At 41.4% G+C, this 23,714-nt stretch overlaps 1 protein-coding gene across 2 annotated transcripts in view; it reads left to right on the top strand.

The window, feature by feature from the left end:
* RUNX2 (RUNX family transcription factor 2) overlaps positions 1-9,863 on the top strand; it is a 107,427-nt gene extending 97,564 nt beyond the window's left edge. For both annotated transcript variants that reach the window (XM_056563926.1, XM_056563925.1), the window contains one exon: positions 7,894-9,863. In XM_056563926.1, coding sequence (XP_056419901.1) covers positions 7,894-8,369 — 476 coding nt within the window. In that variant the 3' untranslated portion in view covers positions 8,370-9,863. The remainder of the gene's footprint in view (positions 1-7,893) is intronic.
* Positions 9,864-23,714: the final 13,851 nt, after the last annotated feature.

Here is a 23,714-nt window from a genome sequence, read left to right as displayed (position 1 = left end):
TAGCTAAGCAACAGCTCTAGAATGTTGAGGTTGTTGCTTAGCAACAGAAGGCATGGCGTGTTAGTGGCAACACCACATCAATAAGCCGGTGCGGAAATCAATTGTGGTCACTGACTTTCAGTAGAGGTTGTGGTATCTGGTATTTAAAGGGGTACTTTGGTGGAAAACTTTTTTTTTTTTTTTTTTAAATCAACTGGTGCCAGAAAGTTAAACAGATTTGTAAATTACTTCTATAAAAAAAATCTTAATCCTTCCTGTACTTATTACTGAATACTACAGCGGAAATTATTTTCTTTTTGAAACACAGAGCTGTCTGCTGACATCATGACCACAGTGCTCTCTGCTGACACCTCTGTCCATTTTAGGAACTGTCCAGAACAGCATATGTTTGCTATGGGGATTTCCTTTTACTCTGGACAGTTCCTAAAATGGACAGAGATGTCAGCAGAGAGCACTGTGCTCGTGATGTCAGCATAGAGCTCTGTCTTTCAATCGGAAAAGAATTTCCACTGTAGTATTCAGCAGCTAATAAGTACAGGAAGGATTACGATTTTTTAATCAAAGTAATTTACAAATCTGTTTAACTTTCTGGCACCAATTGATAAAAAAAAAAAAAAAGTTTTTTACCGGAGTACTCCTTTAACTGCTGAATACTACAGAGGAAATTCTTTTGGAGCACAGAGCTCTCTGCTGACATCACAAGCACAGTGCTCTCTGCTGACATCTCTGTCCATTTTAGGAACTGTCCAGAGCAGCATATGTTTGCTATGGGGATTTTCTCTTACTCTGGACAGTTCCTAAAATGGACAGAGATGTCAGCAGAGAGCCCTCTGCTCGTGATGTCAGCAGACAGCTCTGTGTTTCAATCGGAAAAGAATTTCCACTGTAGTATTCAGCAGCTAATAAGTACTGGAAGGATTAAGATTTTTTAATAGAAGTAATTTACTAATTTGTTTAACTTTCTGGCACCAGTTGATTTAAAAAAAAAAAGTTTTCCACCAGAGTACCCCTTTAAGGGGTTGTTCAGGATAAAAAAAAACACGTTGCTTCTTTCTTGCAAAAACAACCATCCTCCTGTTCACAGGTTGTGTCTGGTATTGCAGCTCAGCTCCATTGAAGTGAAAATGACTGAGCTGCCATACCCCACACAACCAGTGGAAAGGAGTGGTGCTGTTTTTGCAGGTTTTTTTTTGTAATTCTAGACAACCCCTTTAATATAGAACACTTGCAAAGCCCTTTTGAAAAAAAATGGTTCTTCCTAGAAAGAAATGGAGACAAAGCAAAACTGGATCGGCCATAACATTAAAACCACTGACAGGTGGATTAAATAACATTAAAGGGGTACTCCGCTGCTCAGCGTTTGGAACAAACTGTTCCGAACGCTGGAGTCGGGGCCGGGAAATTGTGACGTCATAGCCCCGCCCCCTCAGTGCAAGTCTATGGGAGGGAGCGTGACGGCTGTCACGCCCCCTCCCATAGACTTGCATTGAGGGGGCGGGGCGTGCCATCATGAGGGGGCGGGGCTATGACGTCACAAGCTCCCGGTGCCAACTCCAGCGTTCGGAACAGTTTGTTCCAAACGCTGAGCAGCAGAGTACCCCTTTAAACCCTGAGCATGATCTAGAGCTAACTGATTCCCTTTAAATCGTTCTAAGGTATGCCATAGACAACTAGATGTCTTATTGGTGCTGTTCCCTACTGGCCCATGTGCTGTTAGCTAGTCATAAGAACATACACAGTTTTTCTAGGTAGCTCACATTTTGTATTTTCTGAGTTTTACTCAATGTATAGGTCCCACTGTGACTTTTTTGTTTAATGCCTTTGCATAGAAAAGCGTAGTTGACTAAATGTTTCTATACAGTGGGAAAAAAAACAAAAAAACATATCAATATATACTGGCCCAATGAAAGCCAAAAGGACCCTCAACTGGCATCTGTGTGGTTTATTGGGAGCCTATAGATATGTACGGTTTATTTACTGGAAGCTCTCCAGCACATAAGCTGTAAGTAGGGCAAAACGGAATTGGGAACCAAGCCCTTAAAGGAGTACTCCGGTGGAAAACTTTTTATTATTATTTTATTTTTAAAATCAACTGGTGCCAGAAAGTTAAACAGATTTGTAAATTACTTCTATAAAAAAAATCTTTATCCTTCCAGTACTTATTAGCTGCTGAATACTACATGGGAAATTCTTTTCTTTTTGGAACACAATGCTCTCTGCTGACATCACGAGCACAGTGCTCTCTGCTGACACCTCTGTCCGTATCAGGAACTGTCCAGAGCAGCATATGTTTTCTAAGGGGATTTTCTCCTACTCTGGACAGTTCTTACAATGGACAGAGATGTCAGCAGAGAGCACTGTGCTCGTGATGTCAGCAGAGAGCTCTGTGTTTCAAAAAGAAAACAATTTCCTCTGTAGTATTCAGCAGCTAATAAGTACTGGAAGGATTAAGATTTTTTATTAAAAGTAATTTACAAATCTGTTTAACTTTCTGGCACCAGTTGATTTAAAAACAAAAGTTTTCCACGGGAGTACCCCTTTAAGGGGTATTCTTCATGCAGTACCAACATGAATGACGGCACAGCAGTACTATCAATAACTATTGGGGGAGGGGAGTTTCCCACATATGGGGGGAAATTTTATCAAAACCTGTCCAGAGGAAAAGTTGCTGAGTTGCCCATAGCAACCAATCAGATCGCTTCTTTCACTTTGCAGAGGCCTTGTTGAAAATGAAAGTAGTGATCTGATTGGTTGCTATGGGCAACTCAGCAACTTTTCCTCTGGACAGGTTTTGATAAATCTCCCCCCATGGTGTACATGGAGGCCCAAGAACTGGAATGTATGTTCAGTCTACCGGTAGAACGTTGGGCTCTTCTCATCTCCATTGTAGGATCCTCATCTTGTGACTGTGTGCAGTTGAGGCCATTATATTAAACAAATATTTAATTAGAGAACGTCTGCAGCTCTTTTCTCTCGACATTACGGGGCTCCAATGTCACCGTGGGCTCCGTTTATCAACGCTGTGTAAGCAAATATCGAAATATCGCTTTATTAACCCTGGGCAAAACCGTAAATATTATTCTGTGGCTGGATAGAACAAATAGCTTGAGAGGCTTTCGTTTCCCTGTGCACCGACCAGTATGACCTTTACGACAGCCATGCAATGTTTATTACAGAGAGAAGGCGATCGTCTGTACTTTGGTTCGTGTCATCGAGCCTTCCATGAAATGGTCTTGTTACTTCAGACACGAGTTTTGTTTATGGTGTTTACTCTGAGTTGTAAATAGCTATCATCTCCTATTTCCTGTCCTAAGACCGTAAACTGTTCCTATGGGACTTGCTATGGCAGCAGGAGGCCCGCTCGCAGGTCTGAAAAGTCCTCACAGAACCCTTAATAAATATGGTGGCCAGTTGTCTCACCTACAAGAGTTGGCGTAGATATGGGCACCTGCCCATTCCAAGTCACTCATCGTGGTGATTGGACATATTGGGCCACGATTGTTCTCTGTTTAGAAAATCTCTGTAAATCTTTCTTTGCATTATTCTATTATATAAAGCAAAGAGAAAGTGTATGTGCACTCACCGCTCGGCACTTGTCACTGTGTTTCGACATCCGGGTCCCTAGGTCTTAGTGTGGACGCATGGTGGTAGCGCTCAGAGGCAACGCGTTGCCTCTGAGCGCTACCACCATGCATCCACACTTAGATCTAGCGACCCGTGACCCGGACTCCGAAACAGTAATAAGTGCCTAGCGGTGAGTGCACATATAAAGCAAAGAGAAAGTGTATGTGCACTCACTTGTCACTGTGTTTCGGAGTCCGGGTCATGGGTTACTAGGTCTTAGTGTGGACACATGGTGGTAGCGCTCAGAGGCAACGCGTTGCCTCTGAGTGCTACCACCATGCGTCCACACTAAGACCTAGTGACCTGGATGCCGAAACACAATGACAAGTGCCGAGCGGTGAGTGAACATGTAAAGCAAAGAGAAAGTGTTTGTGCACTCACCGCTCGGCACTTGTCACTGTGTTTCGGCATCCGGGTCACTAGGTCTTAGTGTTTCGGAGTCTGGGTCACGGGTTGCCGAGTGGTGACAAGTGCCGAGCGGTGAGTGCACAAACACTTTCTCTTTGCTTTATATGTGCACTCACCGCTCGGCACTTGTCACTGTGTTTTGGAGTCTGGGTCACGGGTCGCTAGGTCTTAGTGTGGACGCATGGTGGTAGCGCTCAGAGGCAACGCGTTGCCTCTGAGTGCTACCACCATGCGTCCACACTAAGACCTAGTGACCCGGACTCCGAAACACAGTGACAAGTGCCGAGCGGTGAGTGCACAAACACTTTCTCTTTGCTTTACGTATTGATACCATTCACACATTTACCTATGACACTATTCACAATGACCGCTGAGGCCGAATGCCTTTTTTTTTTTTTTTTTTTTTAAATCAACTGGTGCCAGAAAGTTAAACAGATTTGTAAATTACTTCTATTAAAAAAAAATCTCAATCCTTCCAGTACTTATTAGCTGCTGAATACTACAGAGGAAAATCTTTTCTTTTTGGAACACAGAGCTCACAGCTGACATCACGAGCACAGTGCTCTCTGCTGACATCTCTGTCCATTTTAGGAACTCTTCAGAGTAGGAGAAAATCCCCATAGCAAACATATGCTGCTCTGGACAGTTCCTAAAATGGACAGAGATGTCAGCAGAGAGCACTGTGGTCATGATGTCAGCAGAGAGCACTGTGTTCCAAAAAGAAAATATTTTCCTCTGTAGTATTCAGCATCTAATAAGTACTGGAAGGATTGAGATTTTTTAATAGAAGTAATTTACAAATCTGTTTAACTTTCTGGCCCCAGTTGATTTAAAATGATAAAAAAAAAAAAAGTTTTCCACCGGAGTACCCCTTTAAAACTGTTTGATGTTAAACAGTCAGCTTGGCATTAATAACACTCTGCCTTTTGGAATCACAGACGGCATTATTAATCAGATTTTTTAGAAAATGAATTTAGGTGGAGAAACCAATATTGTTGCTTATTTCCCTGGATGTGTTAATGTAACCTATTGCAAGAGTACACTAAAACAGCCACATAATAAGTGGGTGACTTAATATAAGGATCATTACATAATTATGTTGACAAGCTGACCTAGCGTTCGCTTTTTCGTCTGCCATTGTAATTGAGAATGAAAGGCAGAAAGCTCGGCGACCGGGGACACATTTGTTCTTCATCACTTCCCGTAAACCGCATGATTTGGCTAGTAATTGTTACATGAATGGCAAGTGACATTACCTGGCATAAGTGAGTGTGTGCGGAGAACGGTCATGACATGGTTGTTAGGCCTCCGAATTCTGCAGACGACAAAAGGTAAAACGGGAACAGAGAAGAATTAGCCATTGAGACGCAGACAGATCGAGCTGGAGCCGCGCCAAACCTGAGCCTTTAATGAGACTCCTGCAACAAACTAACTGGAAACACATGCCGTTTAATTGTTTCTCGTTTCTGACCAGCGCAATATATTTCGTAGTAAAGGGAAGGTGTTGTAGCTGCAGTTTGAATACTTCAGCGTTTAATTTACTTATTTATTGCCCTTTCAATTGACTTTTTGGGTTACAAGTGAGCATGGAAAACACAAATATGTGCCATTTACATTTACTGGCTGCAGAGTTGTTCCGCGACTCCCTTATTATATGGTGCTGCGGTCTCCATGGATTTAACACATTAATCCTACCTGACCCACCTGAGCCGTTCTGAAGCTGTATGTAAAACCCAGCCTGTATCCAGTCACCTCTTATAAACCAATTACCGGCCCTGTCAACCCTTGAAAATATTTTTATAGACAATTTTATGAAAAATATGACTGAACACGGGCACTTTAACTGACACGTTATTAACTTATTATATTTTTACAGCGCAGCTTCTCAGCCACTGCTGTGGTGAACGTGGAGGTGTAGTGAGGAAATGTTGCATTACCGGGTGGGGGTGCGAATTCAGAATGATTTTTCAAAATACATAAGCAGACAAACAACTCTGGCCCAGTATAGAAATAAGGCAAACTATTTCTATGATTACTAAACAAAAGATGAGGGCACTGTAGTCAGGGCTCAAGTCCTGCAGGAACACAGGAACACTGTTCCCATTTTCAGGAGTCCTGCAGGACCAGCCCTTGAGTGGAAATCATGGGTTGCCACACTTCTTTCCCCAGGACTTGACCCCTGACTGTAGTGGTCAAAGACTTGCAAGCAAAATAGCACGGTCACTGAGTATGAGCTGCTGTCAGTAGCGGTCTGTCACTAGGGGAGACCGGAGTCCTCGTGCTTGTGAGTCCGGAGGTGCTTGGGATCAAGAAACCCAAAGTCACACAACAAATAATAGCAAAGAAAAAACAGGGTACCCGCACTCACCGCAGGGCTGCTGTAGCTAGACTCTTCTGGCAAAGACGGACGACCCGGTATATGACACGTAGCAGAGCGCTCAGAAGCGAGGTGACTGCCAACGAAGTTTCGGCCTTGAGGCCGGAAGAAGCGCAACTAGCGCGAAACTTTGTCGGCAATCCTACCTGACCCACTTGAGCCGTTCTGAAGCTGTATGTAAAACCCACCCTGTATCCAGTCACCTCTTATAAACCAATTACCAGCCCTGTCAACCCATGAAAATATTTTTATACACAATTTTATGAAAAATATGACTGAACACGGGCACTTTAACTGAGACACGTAGCAGGGCGCTCTGAAGCGAGGGGACTGCTGGGGGAAGTTTCGCGCTAGTTGCGCTTCTTCCAGCCTCGAGGCCGGAAGAAGTGCAACTAGCGCGAAACTTCATCAGCAGTCGCCTCGCGCCTGTGAGTCTGCCTCGCGCCTGTGAGTCCTCGTGCCTGTGAGTCCGGAGGTGCTGGGGATCAAGAAACCCAAAGTCACACAACAAATACTAGCAAAGAAAAAACAGGGTACCCGCACTCACCGCAGGGCTGCTGTAGCTAGACTCTTCTGGCAAAGACGGACGACCCGGTATAAGACACGTAGCAGGGCGCTCAGAATCGAGGCGACTGCCGACAAAGTTTCGCGCTAGTTGCGCTTCTTCCAGCCTTGAGGTCCCGGAAGAAGTGCAAGTAGCGCGAAACTTCTCCGGCCGAAGCCGGAAGAAGCGCAGAAGCCCGGAAGAAGTGCAACTAGCGCGAAACTTCTCTGGCAGTCGCCTCGCTTCTGAGCGCCCTGCTTCTGAGCGCCCTGCTATGTGTCTTATACCAGGTCGTCCGCCGGTATAAGACATGTAGCAGGGCGCTCAGAAGCGAGGCGACTGCCGGCGAAGTTTCGCGCTAGTTGCGCTTCTTCCAGCCTCGAGGCCAGAAGAAGTGCAACTAACGTGAAACTTCGCCGGCAGAAGCTGGAAGAAGCACAGAACCCGGAAGAAGTGCAACTAGTGCAAAAACTTCGACGGCAGTTGCCTCGCTTCTGAACTCCCTGCTACCGGGTCACCCGTCTTTGCCACACTACAACTAAGGTGGTGGAGCCTAGAGAATTTAAAGAACACCAGTTATAATCTTTGTACCATGCTCCACCCCCTTATGCCCTGAATAAGAAATAACACAATGTATAATATTTAACTGGGTTGTGGTTTTAAAACCTGTTTTACAGATTACTATTTTTTTTGTTTTTTATTGTTGTTTCTCCCCCCCCCCATCTTATTAATAATGTACTCTCCTTTACTATAAGCTTTGTGATGAGCCTGACTGATTGCTATGAATACAGATTGCCTTTGGTTGTCAAACACTGAGAACTTAGTAACCACCTTTTCAGGTGGAATTAATATTTATGTGTATTATTTTACATGGATTGACATTTGTGCCTGAATAATGTTGACCACATTCAAATAACTCACCGCTTTCTTTCCTTTTTAGGTGCCTCAGAGTTGGGTCCTTTCTCTGATCCTAGGCAGTTTACAAGTATTTCTTCACTAACGGAAAGTCGCTTCTCAAACCCGCGAATGCACTATCCTGCCACATTTACATACACGCCTCCGGTCACCTCAGGGATGTCACTGGGTATGTCAGCAACCACTCACTATCATACGTATCTACCACCTCCGTATCCTGGCTCCTCCCAGAACCAAAGTGGACCCTTCCAAACCAGCAGCACTCCCTATCTTTACTATGGTACATCGTCTGGATCTTACCAGTTCCCAATGGTTCCAGGGGGTGATCGTTCTCCATCTAGAATGCTTCCTGCCTGTACTACAGCCAATGGTAACACGTTGCTCAACCCAAATTTGGGCAGTCAGAATGATGTCGTGGATGCAGATGGCAGTCATAGCAGTTCCCCTACTGTTTTAAATTCTAGTGGTCGAATGGATGAATCTGTATGGAGGCCATATTGATCTTACCTCCAGCCTTGATACCATGGAATTTTTAAGACTAATCAAAAACATATGGAAGTGCCTTAAACATTGAAGAAAATGCCTTTTTTTATATGGTGTCATATTCTGTTTGTGACTCCAAGACTTTGTTGCAATAGAACTTTCTGATCAATAATGGCCGCTATCATTTTTATAAAAAAAAGATGGCTAAAAGCACACTTTGCCTTAAACTATTGTTCTCTTCTAATATTTATATTGAACAAAAAACATTCCAAAGTGAAAAGTTAAAAGAAACTCACTTATTGTATCCAAAGGGGTGGGGGGAAATTATTATGTAGGAACCTAAGGAGACAATCATTCTAATACCAAAAATACAAAAAAAAAAAAAAAATGCTATAAAAATTGTGCCTTATTTACAGGAAGAAAGGGAAAACCTCATATGCATCAAAAAGCTGCACAAAATGTATCTACAAGATGATCAAAATGATTCTGCAATTAATTTTTTGTGACGGTACAGACTCGGAACAATGCAAAATGCACTTATCTCGAAATTTGAATTTTGCATTTTACAATTTTAACCAAAAAAAAATAATAATAATAATTGTACAAGCAAAAATATTTTTCCTATGCAATTGCAAATGTAACAATATTAGCTGGAAAGGTATGAATTTTATTGTTCTTTATTTTTAATTTATCGGTATGTGGAAACTTTTTGTTTTCTTTTCGTTTTCTGTTAAGTTTGATTCATCGTAATGTTTTTTTTTTCTTTTTAATTTATAATTATTTAATAATATTTGGACCCTCAAGTGTTTCTTTATATGAAATTGTGTAAACAGGTCCCTAAACCTATATATATATTTTTTTTTTCTTAAAATTTTTGCAATTCACAAAGATATAACATTTTCCTAAAATATCAATTATACATCTATGTGTAAAATTAAAAAGCTAAATATACCTGCTATACTCTGTGGAAGCTGACATTTTATTGGTTGACATTTGATGAATTAAACAATTAGCAAAAATCATAGAAACCCAAAGCTGAGTTGATTTCCAAAATTGGAAAATAAAACACATTGGCTTACATTTTAATTAGAGATGTCCCGATACCATTTTCTCAATACAGAGTACTGATACTTTTTTTTAAAGTATCTACCGATACTAATACCAATAAGTTTTTAATGTGAAATGTAATGTAATGTGACAGCAGAGTTGGCTCGAGACTTTGTGAAGCCTTAGGTGAAATTTGACCGTGAGGACCTCACTGACACTCATAGTTAAAGGGGTATTCCATGAAAAAAACATTATTTTTATTTTTTTATATCAACTGGCTCCAGAAAGTTAAACATATTTGTAAATCACTTCTATTAAAAAAAACCTTAATCCTTCCAGTAGTTATCAGCTGCTGAAGTTGAATTGTTCTTTTCTTTCTGACAACAGTGCTCTCTGCTGACACCTCTGCTTGCCTCAGGAACTGTCCGAAGCATTAGAGGTTTGCTAGGGGGATTTGCTGCTACTCTGGACAATTCCTAAGACTGACAGAGGTGTCAGCAGAGAGCACCGTGGTCAGACAGAAAATAACAGCTCAACCTCAGCAGCTGATAACTACTGAAAGGATTACGATTTTTTAATAGAAGTAATTTACAAATCTGTTTAAAAAATATTTTTTTTTTACTGGAATAAAAAAAAAGTTTTTTATTTTTTATTTTTATTTTTTTACTAGAACACCCCTTTAAGATATGCTCCAAGTAGATAGGTAGGGAATCCCCACTCCCTATTAGGTAGAAGCCCCCTGTAGGTCGATAGAGAATCCCCCTCTCTATTAGGTAGAAGCCCCAGTAAGTAGGTAGGGAACCTTCCTTTTTTTTTAGGTAGAAACCACCAGTAGTTAGGTAGTTAGGACATCTCCTGTTAGGTAGAGTCACCCATTTAGTAGTTTGCCCCAATAGTGTCTTAGATACCAGTATATAGAAACAATGTTCAGCTCACCTCACATGCCCCGCACCAAGGCAAAGACCAGCACGGACCACACTGGAAGCAATGCACACAAAGAAAGGAAATGTCCATCTAGGCTGCTCGTGAACGATTAATTTCTTTCTTGTGAATAAATCACATGGAGTCACACAAAACGCATGGGATACAAGGTGACTCGTTTTCGGCTGGTCAGACCGGCCTTACTCTTACTGGCTGGTCTGACCGTCCAAAACGCGTCACCTTGTATCCCATGCGTTTTGTGTGACTCCATTCATTCATTCTTCACGAGGACATTTCCTTTCTTTGTATCTCAAATACTGATCCTAATAGTTGCAGAACATTTAAAAAAAAATCTTAAAATCCCTCTCACCATCCCAATGCTCCTGCCCCACTCTGGATAAAACGAAAGATGAAGTGGCCTTAGTGTGGGAGCAGAGGGAAGGTGAGCAGGATTTCTATTAAACTTTATGGTGTGCAGGTATCGGGATGAGCGTCGGGGACTAGTACTCATGCAATTGTCAGGTATTGGCGGTGATGCCAGTATCGGGATAGAGGGACATCCCTAATTTCAACGAATACATCTATAGAGAATGACAATGTCTTAGTGGCTACTTATAGCTTAAAGAGGTAAAGCTCGTGACGCCATATCCCCGCCCCTCATGACATCACACCCCGCCCCCTCAATGCAAGTCTATGGGAGGGGGCGTGACATCCGTCACGCCCCCTCCCATAGACTTGAATTGAGGGGGCGGGGCGTGACATCATGAGGGGCAGGCCTATGACATCACGAGCTCCCGCCACCGGCTCTATGCATTTGGAACATTAGAGTAGCGTACCCCTCTAATTGTTCTGCCCATAAAATGGCAGCTTCCACTGTATGTAGCCATCAGGCGTTTATCCATAAAACTTATATTCCAAGGAATCTGGTTTTATTTTGTGCCTTGTTTTATCTGTGCCTTTTTTTTTTTTTTGCCTTTTTTTTTTTTTATAGAGCCTATGGAGTTCTGTCCTGTTCTATTCCAAGGTTATCCTTACAATGTGCTGGAATGGGTCATAAAATGACAAAGTACATTAAAAATTATTTTTAGCTACAGGTATGTTCAGAAATGATGATGTAGCGATAAGCAAATAATTTAGCTGAAGAGCTTTAAAGCAACTTTAAAGCCACGGGCACTATATTTTATTATATCTAAATTATATCATGTTCATGTAAAAAAAAAAAAAAAAATGCACTGCGGTCTTTGCTAGGATTTCTATCTTGCACTTCTCGGTTCCAAATTTTGTTTGTTTCGCCTTAAGAGGATCGGGCAGGTCTGTGTAAAAGGTGCATGCACTTAATGTTATTTCATGTATTAGCACTGATGCTTCAACATCTCACAATGTTCCCCGTTCTCTGAATTTTGTAAGGAAAGATAGGGCCGGGTTCAAGTCTCTGCTGCCTAATATCAAACCAACATTTATTCAAATAGCACTTCATTTTTATATATTCTCCTCCGCGAATCCTTGGAAGATCGTGCCTTTTGTACCATAACGCAAATAATATTATCTATAAGTAGGCAGCTTCAGGGGGGGGGGGGGTACTGGGTACCTCCTCTACAGGGGTCCCCAATCCCAGCCAATATTAAGCAATCTAACACAAGTGGTAAAATACCATGGTCCATGGGTCTAAGTGGTACCAATGCCTTGTACTCAGTGGTGGAAAAAATGGCAGATGTAAAATCGGATCCTTAGTCCGGCGCAACGCAGTAGAAGAAGAGTCCGTAATGCAGGGGTTAACTTCATATGGTTTAATCAAAACACAATCGCAACGCGTTTCTTGTCCGTACAAGTCACTTCCTCAGGCAATGTGTATCTCAGTGTCCTCAGTGGTGCCCATTCTACGGGAGAGCCAGCTCTGCATCATTTTTGTTTTAGGAGTTTTTGATTATTTCTTGCACTTTGTCCAAAATTATCAGAAGGTTGAACAATCAATGAATATCACAGCCTTAAATGGGCACTGTCAGATACAAAAACTTTTGATATGTTGTAAAGCATGTATAACCAATAGGTTTTGCAATTGCTTTCATTAGAAAATTTTCACTATTTCATAGTGAAAAAGCCAGTCAAACAACTGCCCCCCTTGCCTGCTGGGACACATACTAGTCCTGCTGTGTCCATGAGTCATCACCTATGTCATGGACACACTTCCTTGATTGACAGCTGTGAGTGCAGGGCTCTTAGCTGGAGGAAAAATCCTCCCACTGTCAGCTTGTGTCCCGCTACTGTCAGTGAGGACAAGCTGGGAGTTGTAGTTTTGCCAATGCTAGGGGAGATGTGAGGAGACAGCATACTGAGGGAGGGGGTGGAGACCTGCACAGTGAGGCCACGCCCCCTCCCTTTGAGAGGAATTCAGACTAGTGAGCTAAATTAAAAGTGTAATAAAAAAATTAATAAAGGTGCTAGGCACATAAAAATTAGATGTATATGGTCAGGATTAGGTACTGAGTGATATATTTAAAAAAAATTTGTTGGATCTGACGGGTACACTTTAACTCTCCAGAGCTTCCAATGACAGGACTCATTTTTAGTTTCCTACATGCATCATGAAGAATTGCTAAACCCTAACAGAAGATTTCCAGATTGCTTTATGACAAGAGTTCTCAAACATTCCCAATAAGGTCTCTGTCCTTAAACACTTTTCGTAGGGACTTATATGGGATATATTCCTCGACATTGCACATGGGATTGTGAGCAGGGGTTATCTGCCCCTGTTCTTGAAATTTATAGGGCAATTTTAAGTTGCCCATAGAGCCCTCAATGACTTATTAGACTTATGAGTAATAATAACCGCCTTGGTTAGAAGAAGGGCTCTTCAGTGGCCTTCTACTTGGAATAATTGTCAAGTTGGCCAGAAAACATGGCCCAACTCCACCATAAACCTGCACGTTTGGCTTACCAAGCATGGTTTTCCATTGGGGAGAAGGGAAAAAGCTGCTGATCAACCCTTTTCACAATGGCTTTTTTTCGGCAGGATTAGGCATGCTGAAATTTTACTCGATCCTTCTTTTTCACAACTTCTTCTGTTGGAGGGGAGACCTCGTGAATTTTAGATGGCTGGCTGTTCCTGCCAAAATTAATAGGCTTGGCCATCATTTTTTGCATTGTGTATAGACACCTTGAGGAAGCATTTTGACTGGTACCCAATGACTATGATCAGGAGAAACAATGGATGGATGTCAAACTATCAAATTCTATTGATTTGCCCAAGATTAATAGTAACGACAAAGTCTTATTAAGTTATCATTTTCAGCCGCACCCTCATCTATGACTGAATTTATTTCACCTTTATTTACCCATAACAACTACTCTACTCCAATCCTGTTGGTGGCCACATCTTGAATTAAAGAAAATGCAATCTAGTCAACCAGTACTCCTCTCTCCTCTTGAAATGGGCACTCATGGTTGTCGGACAACCACCATTGTCACTGACCTATCTATTTTTTATTACTAATTTAAGAGCAGAGGACCAAAATGATTCTTGTGAGAGAATCTCCCCATCATTTCGTGGAAGGGGACACAACACATACACATTTCTGCTTCATTTATATGAACCGATGTCATAATACCTTCATCATAAGGGATATTCAAACACTCATTTCATGTACTCCATTAGGTCATAGAGGGGTTTCTCTGTTCTGGATCCTGTCTGTGGGCAAGAGTGGTTATGCATTACGTAAACGGCCCATTTATTCGAATGGGCACCTCGTAATGCTCCATTCCACCTGTGGTGTGGCTGCAGGGATATTAAACACTTACTGCCAGGTTTTGACAAAATATTAGTTATTGCTGAGGGGGGTCCCAACAGTTTATTGTCTAAGGACTCCAAAGCAGAGAACCACTTTAAAGGCAATAACCCAATCATGGCTAGTGCACGGCTTGAGGGGACAAGTATCAAAGAACACCAAAGAGGAAATCCATGGGCCATGTCCTGTCCCTTTAGAGCCTGCCCTGAGCATGATGCAGTTTCCGCTTTTTAGAATTTTTTAATAATTTATGTTTTTTTTTCTTCCACATATTAAACTCAACTCCTTCTTCTCAAAATCGTCTTGAATACTGAAATGTCATGTCTGTTAATAGTGATAATTTTACTGTGTCTGTTCTCAGGAAGCCAAGAATACTTAGATACTTCTAAGAGTGTCAACTTTACATTCCAAAAAGGTTCTTAAAGGGGTACTCCGCTGCTCAGCGTTTGGAACAAACTGTTCCGAACTCTGGAGTCGGCGCCGGGAGCTCGTGACGTCATAGCCCCGGCCACTCATGATGTCACACCCCGCCCCCTCAATGCAAGTCTATGGGAGGGGGCGTGACAGCCGTCACGCCCCCTCCCATAGACTTGCATTGAGGAGGCGGGGTGTGATGTCAAGAGGGGGCGGGGCTAGGAGGTCACAAGCTCCCGGCTCCAGCATTGGTAACAGTTCGTTCCAAACGCTGAGCAGCAGAGTACCCCTTTAAAACCCAGGAAAGTCCTGCACCGAGTAGTCACCAACGCCTTTACGTGATATTGTGTTTTATCTAGTGCACGGTACAATTGGTACAGATTTTTCTATGCTGAAGTTTGAAATATATGGATATTTCATGTTTACAAAGGTCTGTTTTTTATTGTTTGTACTTATTTGATAAGATAGCACATATCAGCCAAAAAAGTTGATGACGGCATTTAAAAAAAAAAAACTTTTGTTTTATTAATAAATTCAATTACTATGGTGACGTTCAATGTTATTTTCCCAATATCTCCTGAAAGCAGAATACTTGCATTGTCCTGTACATAGAAGCTTCTGTTCAATTTGGCGAGTTATATTTGCTTTACCTGCACATGTTTTATGTTGTATTTTTAATGTCTCTGCTTCTGCATCTGTGGAAACGTTTACTATCATATGAAAAGGGACTTTTTTTTTTCTTTAATATTATTATTTTTTGGCGTCTGTAAATGATTTTTTTTTTTTTTTTGCTCCGCACCTGATTATTATTGTTATTATTATAAGTGGATGTTTGAATTTTATTTCCAATAAATTTCTTTTTGATAAAATTTGCTGTGTGGATTTTCAATACAGAGGGGACTGGAGGGGGATTCTCTCATGTCTGAAAAACAGTTTTTAATAAAAAAAAAATAATTGATTAAGAGATAGATACTAGATAGATAATAGAAAGGAAAATAGTAATAGTAGATTCTGTGCATCTATTTAATAGATAGACAGATATATTAAGAGAGAGATAGATAGATATGTGATAAATAGTGATAGATAGATATGAGATAGACAGACAGACAGACAGATAGATATGAGATAGATAGATATGAGATAGATAGAAAGATAGGAAATAGATAGATAGATATGAGATAGATAGATATGAGATAGATAGATAGATATGAGATAGATAGATAGATAGATAGATATGAGATAGATATGAGATAGATAGATATGAGATAGATAGATAGATAGATAGATATGAGATAGACAGACAGACAGACAGATAGATATGAGATAGATAGATAGATAGATATGAGATAGATAGATAGATATGAGAGAGATAGATAGATAGATAGATAGATAGATATAAGATAGTTAGATAGATAGATAATGAGATAGAGATCAAGGGCTTGATAATGGCTGTGTGAGAAAGTCGAAACCTAGCTAATCCAGATGAATAAAGCCACACACTAATTCATCTGAAATGGAGTGCTGCTGTCTTTGTTTTCTTGCTACTGAGGAACCCCTGACCAGGACTCTGCAGCCTGCACCCGGACACATATAATAGGAGTGCTGCTTTCCTTTGGACTTGATAGATAGATAGATAATCGGATAGATAGATAGATAAATAGATAGATATGAGATAGATAAATAGATGGATATATAGATGTGAGATAAATATATAGATATATATGAGATAGATAGATAGAAATATATTAGATAGATAAATAGATAGATATGAGATAGATAGATATCGGACAGATAGATAAATAGATAGATATGAGATAGATAGATATATAGATATGAGATAAATATATAGATAGACATATCTAAGATAGATAGATAGATATGAGATAGATAAATATATATATATATATATGAGATAGATATGAGATAGATAGATAGTTAAACAAAAAATGCAGCAGCACTCCGTAGTGGATGAAAAAAAGTGGGGTTAGGCTTTATTCATCATGTGCAATACACGACGTTTCGACCGTGTGAGACGGTCGAAACTTCATGTATTGCACCTGATGAATAAAGCCTAACTCCACTTTTTTTCATCCACTACGGAGTGCTGCTGCATTTTTTGTTTGTATTTTGGAGACCCTGCCCGGGTTAGACCAGCCTGCACAAGTAGTGCGGTTCTCCTACAAGAATTTAGACAGATAGTTAGATATGAGATAGATATGAGATATATAGATAGATAGATAGATAGCAGCAGGTTCACGTTGTGTGAATAAAATCCACTTTTTGCACTTTATGGAGTTGCTGCTGCCTATTTGCTGCTATTCTATGGACCCCTGAACCTGGGCTCTATGCTGACGGCACCCGTGCACTTTACATTGGGGATATGCTGCTCTCCTTCTGTTTAGATAGATAGATATGAGATAGATAGATAGATATGAGATAGAGAGATAGATAGATAGATAGATATGAGATAGAGAGATAGATAGATAGATAGATATGAGATAGATAGATATGAGATAGATTGATAGATAGGTGATAGATAGATATGAGATAGATAGATAACGAGATAGAGATCAAGGGCTTGATAATGGCTGTGTGAGAAAGTCGAAACCTAGCTAATCCAGATGAATAAAGCCACACACTAATTCATCTGAAATGGAGTGCTGCTGTCTTTGTTTTCTTGCTACTGAGGAACCCCTGGCCAGGACTCTGCAGCCTGCACCCGGACACATATAATAGAAGTACTGCTTTCCTTTGGACTTGATAGATAGATAGATAATCGGATAGATAGATAGATAAATAGATAGATATGAGATAGATAAATAGATGGATATATAGATATGAGAAAAATATATAGATATATATGAGATAGATAGAAAGATATTAGATAGATAGATAAATAGATAGATATGAGATAGATAGATATCGGACAGATAGATAAATAGATAGATATGAGATAGATAGATATATAGATATGAGATAAATATATAGATAGACATATCTAAGATAGATAGATAGATATGAGATAGATAGAGAGATAGATAGATAGATATGAGATAGATAGATATGAGATAGAGATCAAGGGCTTGATAATGGCTGTGTGAGAAAGTCGAAACCTAGCTAATCCAGATAAATAAAGCCACACACTAATTCATCTCAAATGGAGTGCTGCTGTCTTTGTTTTCTTGCTACTGAGGAACCCCTGACCAGGACTCTGCAGCCTGCACCCGGACACATATAATAGGAGTGCTGCTTTCCTTTGGACTTGATAGATAGATAGATAGATATTCCTTAATCCAGCATCCCAATTTTATCCAAGAACATGCCATTGGAAAATAGAAAATAACAAAGATAAATTCTAAATCAGAAGCAGTAAAGTAAGCCTGTTCAGTGGCCATGCTGTCACTTGTAGTCCACCAGCAGCTGCAGGGGTTGCTGACTCCTTACATAGAAAGTATAATGCACTCTGTGCTCTGGATGACATTTGCCCTTTAATGAAGGCGGATTGTATTCTAGGTTGAATATTTTCTAAACATCGATCCATTGGAGACTTCTTTCCAGACAGAACACGTCTCCATTTCCTATATTATCCGCTACAGAGGGATTTAACACATTTACCCATGAATAGTGAATGGGCTTTGTAGAATAACACAGCTGGCCATAGACTTCTCCTATTTATTATGATTATCCTTCCTAATTTCATGTTTTTCCATAATTATACTTACCCCGAAGCAGCTCCCCCATGTAAGAGCATTTACTAAAAAGAGTATTAGAAAGGAGAAGTTCCACCCTTCGCTACATCGAGTATTTGAGCCCTTTTCCTATGGTAAATTTCCACCTTGTCTGTAGAATCATTTATGACATAGGTGGCGGGTGACATAATATGATGGGGGACTCTTCTCTGGCCATACGTTTCTCTTCATTTTACCCAGTAAGGCTATCCTCACATAGGGTTTTTACTCACTTCAGCATATGCATTGGGAATGCTCTCATGCATGTGACAAATTCTTCTGAAGGAGCCAGTTACCTAATTTACACCAAAATATTGTCTTGTGTAGACTAGGGATGTGTTGACTTCTATCCTTGAAGAGCCACCAAAAGACATAGGGGGTTATGAAGGATTTTACACAGTTTTTTTCGACTGTGATTTGTCGCCATTTTCTTTATATGTAACTTTTTTGCGAAAATCTGTTGCGCCAAATGGTTTAGAACATTATCAATGATTTGACGGTGTACGTCGTGATTTCAGTTACGATTATGCATTGGTTTGGAATTAGTAAATTGACACTTTTCGATTTGATGCAAATTTTGTCGCAAATGCCTTCATTAAGGTGCAAATCCACACCAAAAATAAAATAGCTACAACAATAGAATGTAGAACATTTAAACAGTGCCCAACCAGAAAGTGGAAAAAGGACCCTGAACAATAAAAGAAGCAACCTATCGTATATACTCGAGTATAAGCCGAGTTTTTCAGCATGATTTTTCATGTTGAAAACGCCCCCTCAGCTTATACTTGAGTGAGCTTTGAGGGGTGGCTTAGCTGTGAGGGGATGGTCCGGGCCGTCCATCTTTGGCCATCTATGCTGCAGGGACCGTTCGGTGGGGAGGGTTAGTCGTTCCGGGCTGTCCATCTTCACTGTGAGGCCCTCTTCTCCGCTGGCCCCGAACTAGTGACGCTGCATTGACGCCACCGTGCAGAGACGTCCATGCGCAGGGACATCACTGCGCACCGTCGTTAAGGCAACGTCACTAGTCCGGGGCCAGGCCCGGAGCGGAGAAGAGGGCCTACCGGTAAAGGTGGACAGCCCGGAACGACTAACCCTCCCTACCGGACGGTCCCTGCAGCATAGGTGGCCAAAGATGGATGGCCCGGACCAGATCACCCTTCCTTCCCACCGTGAAACTGGGGAGGTGAGTAGAAAACAAAAGGGGGGTCTGGATGATGATGAAGGCCGCAGTGGTTTTCAACCTGCGGACCTCCAGATGTTTCAAAGCTACAACTCCCAGCATGCCCGGACAGTCGATGGCTGTCCGGGCATGCTGGGAGTTGTAGTTTTGCAACATCTGGAGGTCCGTAGGTTGAAGACCACTGATTATTAAGGGATTGACAGGCGGTGATGATGAAGGGGGGATGATGACCAGGGGGATAATGACTGGGTGATGATGAAGGGGGTGATAATGACAGGGTGATAATGACTGGGTGATGATGACAGGGTGATGAGGGTGATGATGACGGGGGTCTGGATGATGACAGGGGGGATGATGACATGGGGGGGACGATGTATTAACCACCCTAGGCTTATAGTCGAGTCAATAACTTTTCCTAGGTTTTTGGGGTGAAATAAGGGGCCTCGGCTTATATTCGGAACGGCTAATACTCGAGTATATACGGTAATACAGTAAATATCCCCCCCCCCCAATGCACAAATTAAAAACAGCTAAAAAAGGCTCTGGCTGTGCGAGCTTTACCTCTGTAAACCAGCCACGGTCAGATTCAACTGCCTCACAGTCAGAAAGTTCTGCCTGGAATTCTGGGGCAGGAGTCTGCGCCTTTTGTAGGGCTGCATTTGTGCCAAAATGACAAACTTGCTAGCGACAATTGACCATTTTGGCGCAACTACGCTCCATTTGACGCAAAAAAAAAACGCATAAAATCACACATTGCAACACCATTATTGATACATACCCCCCATAGTCTTGTAGGTCTGGCAATGCTCCCTGGGGAAAAAAAAACGTATGCAAATTTGTTCACCTATAAACGGGAGAAAGCTACCAGCTGTGGTCTCCACAAGGAGAAAAACTATCCCCAAGACTTACATCAAAGGCTTCTCATCCAGTCAAACAGTTCTCTGCTCTGTGCTGACGAGGGCCAAGAAGCAAAAACTTTTTGTGGGTTTATTCCCTCCAGGACACTAAACCTAATTAACTTGGGACTCCCTTAAAATAAGAAGAAGACTGGACCCCTAAAACAGCCACATATCGGTGACTTTTTCTTTCGGAGTAGATTCTGTATTGGCTGATAGTCCTTGGTCATGTTTCAAAGGCCTTTGATAAGTCAGACATTGACTTACAGAGTCCCATAGTTGGCACTGGAGAAACATTTTCAAGAAATTGATACGGACTGTCGAAGTATTGCTTTTCAAGAAATAGTTGTCTTCACTTTTCAGTGCAGTGGCACTATAAGTGGAAGAGGCATCTAAGATTAAGGAATGTCCATTGGATGTATATGTCGAGGGACTTCCTTGCGGGACTTCCCAACTTATATGTATGAGATATACCTATCATAGTTGGCACTTAGTGGCATACATCATTCTTAGGGTCACATTTAAAAAAATATATATAGGTTGGGGATTTTTTTTCAGATCAATAAAATACCACAGAACCATGTGCTACTCCATCCCGCAAACCCTATGGATAATGGGAGTCTAGTGAACCAATTACATAAGCACTGAGATTTATCCCAGTGCTTATGTTAAACAGACATTGAAACATTAAAACTCAGCATTAAAACAACCTAAAAAAGTCATAAATGGAACCTGTCATGATCACGTCATGTAGGGCGGGGAAGAAGTGTGTCCTAACTTTCCCTAAAGCCGCTGTCCCTTCCTATTGCATATCCGCCCTATGTAACGCATCTACAACCATGGTCCATAATGTGCAACTGTACAAGGTTGGGGTACACGTCAAGAACATGAGGACTAAGGACCTAATGCACAGCAGGAATGCTCAATAGCAACAAACAGAAATATCAAGAAAAGATATAGCATACTGACAATCAGTTCAGGAACCAAAATGTTCTTTAACTATATAAATAGCAAAAAGGTTAAAAATGAGAATGTGGGCCCTTTAAAAAACGATAAAGAAGAAATTATAAATAGGGATCAGGAAAAATCTAATATATTAAACAAATTGTTCTCCACTGTATTCACCGAGGAAAATGAAATGCCAGGTGAAATACAGCTAGATAAGGTAAATTCCCCTGTACAGGTCAACTGTCTAACCCAGGAAGAAGTACAGTGCCACCTGTCTAACCCAGGAATAAGTACAGTGCCGCAAACAAAAAATCAAAATAGACAAATCACCAGGAATTAATGTTCTAAAGGAATTAAGTAATGTAATAGACAGAAAGCTATTTTTAATATTTAGGGACTCTATAGTAACAGGGACTGTTCCCCAGGCCTGGCACATGGCAAATGTGGTGCCAATATTTAAACAGGGGTCAAAAGGTGAATTATAGGCCTGTTAGTTTAACCTCTGTTGTATGTAAATTGTTTGATAGTTTTCTAAGAGATGCTATTTTGGAATATCTTGATACAAATAAACGTATGACCCCCATATCAATATGGCTTTATGAGGGATCGGTCCTGTCAAACTAACCTGATCAGCTTTTATGAGGAGGTGAGCTCCAGACTGGACATGGGGCAATCGCTGGATGTCGTATATCTGGATTTATCTAAAGCATTTGATACGGTGCCGCATAAAAGATTTTTGCATAAAATGAGAAGGATTGGGCTGGGGGAGAATGTGTGTAAGTGGGTAAGTAACTGGCTCAGTGATAGGAAACAGACGGTGGTTATTAATGGTACTTATTCTGATTGGGTGACTGTTACTAGTGGGGTACCACAGGGGTCAGTCTTGGGTCCTGACCTATTTAATATATTTATTAATGACCTTGTAGAGGGGTTGAATAGTAAAGTAGCAATCTTTGCAGATGATACTAAACTCTGTAAAGCGGTAAACACTATAGAGGACAGTGCACTGTTACAAATGGATCTGGATAGGTTCGGAGGTTTGGGCTGGGAAGTGGCAGATGAGGTTCAACACTGATAAATGTAAGGTAATGCACATGGTGAGGAAAAATCCGGGCTAGGATTATATATTAAATGGGAGAACACTTGGGACAACTGACGTGGAAAAGGACTTAGTTAATAGTAAATTTAGCTGTAGTGACCAGTGTCGGGCAGCTGCTGCCAAGGCAAATAAAATCATGGGGGGGCATCAATAGGGGCATAGATGCCCACGACAAGAAAATAATTCTACCACTGTACAATTCACTAGTCAGACCACACATAGAATACTGTGTACAGGAGGAATACGGGTCAAGATACTAAACAGGAATACTAAATACTGAACTCTGGACTGAGAACAAGAACTATACAGGACTGATAACAGAATACAATCAGAACACTGGTCTAACCAAGGTACACTAAATAAATACAAAGCATAACACTAAAACCCAGAGCAAAGGACAAATATAACAAGGCTAAAATCTAGACACACGGATACAAGATAAGAAGCCATGGCTGAACTAAGGAAACATGTGGACAGACTAAGGTACTATGTAAATAACCCCATCCGGGAGCCTATAGGCTGGAAACACTAACACTATCCTGACCAAAGCACACAACATGCAAAAACTGGTCAGGCATGAAAAGTAGGTGTGAATACACACCAAAAGAGAAAAATGTGGAATACAGATATTACACTGTCATCAGATTTTACCATATACAGTGACCCCCCGACCTACGATGGCCCCGACATACGATGATTTCAACATACGATGTTCTCTCAGAGGCCATCGCATGTGGAAGGCAGCATCAACATACGATGCTTTTTTATGTCAGGGCCATCGCATAAACGGCTATCCGGCAGCGCTGCCGCCGGATAGCCGTTTATGGTGCCCCGTGAGCTCCGGTGATGTCTCTTACCTGTCCTGGGGGCTCCGGCGCGTCCTCTTCGGGATCCCCTGCATCGTCGGCGCTCTCCATCGACGTCATCACATCACTGCGCACGCCGTCCCGTCATCCAAGAGGCGTGCGTAGCGACATGATGGCGGCGACGGAGCAGGGGACAGGTGAGTACAACTTCCTCTAACAGTGGTCTTCAACCTGCGGACCTCCAGATGTTGCCAACGGCTGTCCAGGCATGCTAGGTGTTGTAGTTTTGCAACATCTGGAGGTCCGCAGGTTGTAGACCACTGTCCTATACTTTACATTGCTCAACATGCGATGGTTTCAACAAACGATGGTCCATTTGGAACGGATTACCATCATATGTTGAGGGACCACTGTATAATATATGACAACACTTTATGTATGGTAAAATCTTTTTCCTCACCATCCCTGGGAGACCCCACGGATGGTGAGGATATATAGTTTTAAAGTGTTCCTTATCGGCCCCATGAGTAGTCCCCTGGGCA

This window comes from Hyla sarda, chromosome 3, assembly GCF_029499605.1.
Source record: "Hyla sarda isolate aHylSar1 chromosome 3, aHylSar1.hap1, whole genome shotgun sequence".
NCBI classification, from domain to species: domain Eukaryota; kingdom Metazoa; phylum Chordata; class Amphibia; order Anura; family Hylidae; genus Hyla; species Hyla sarda.
Note: the sequence above shows the minus strand (reverse complement) of the source record. Positions and strands in the feature narration are given on the sequence as shown.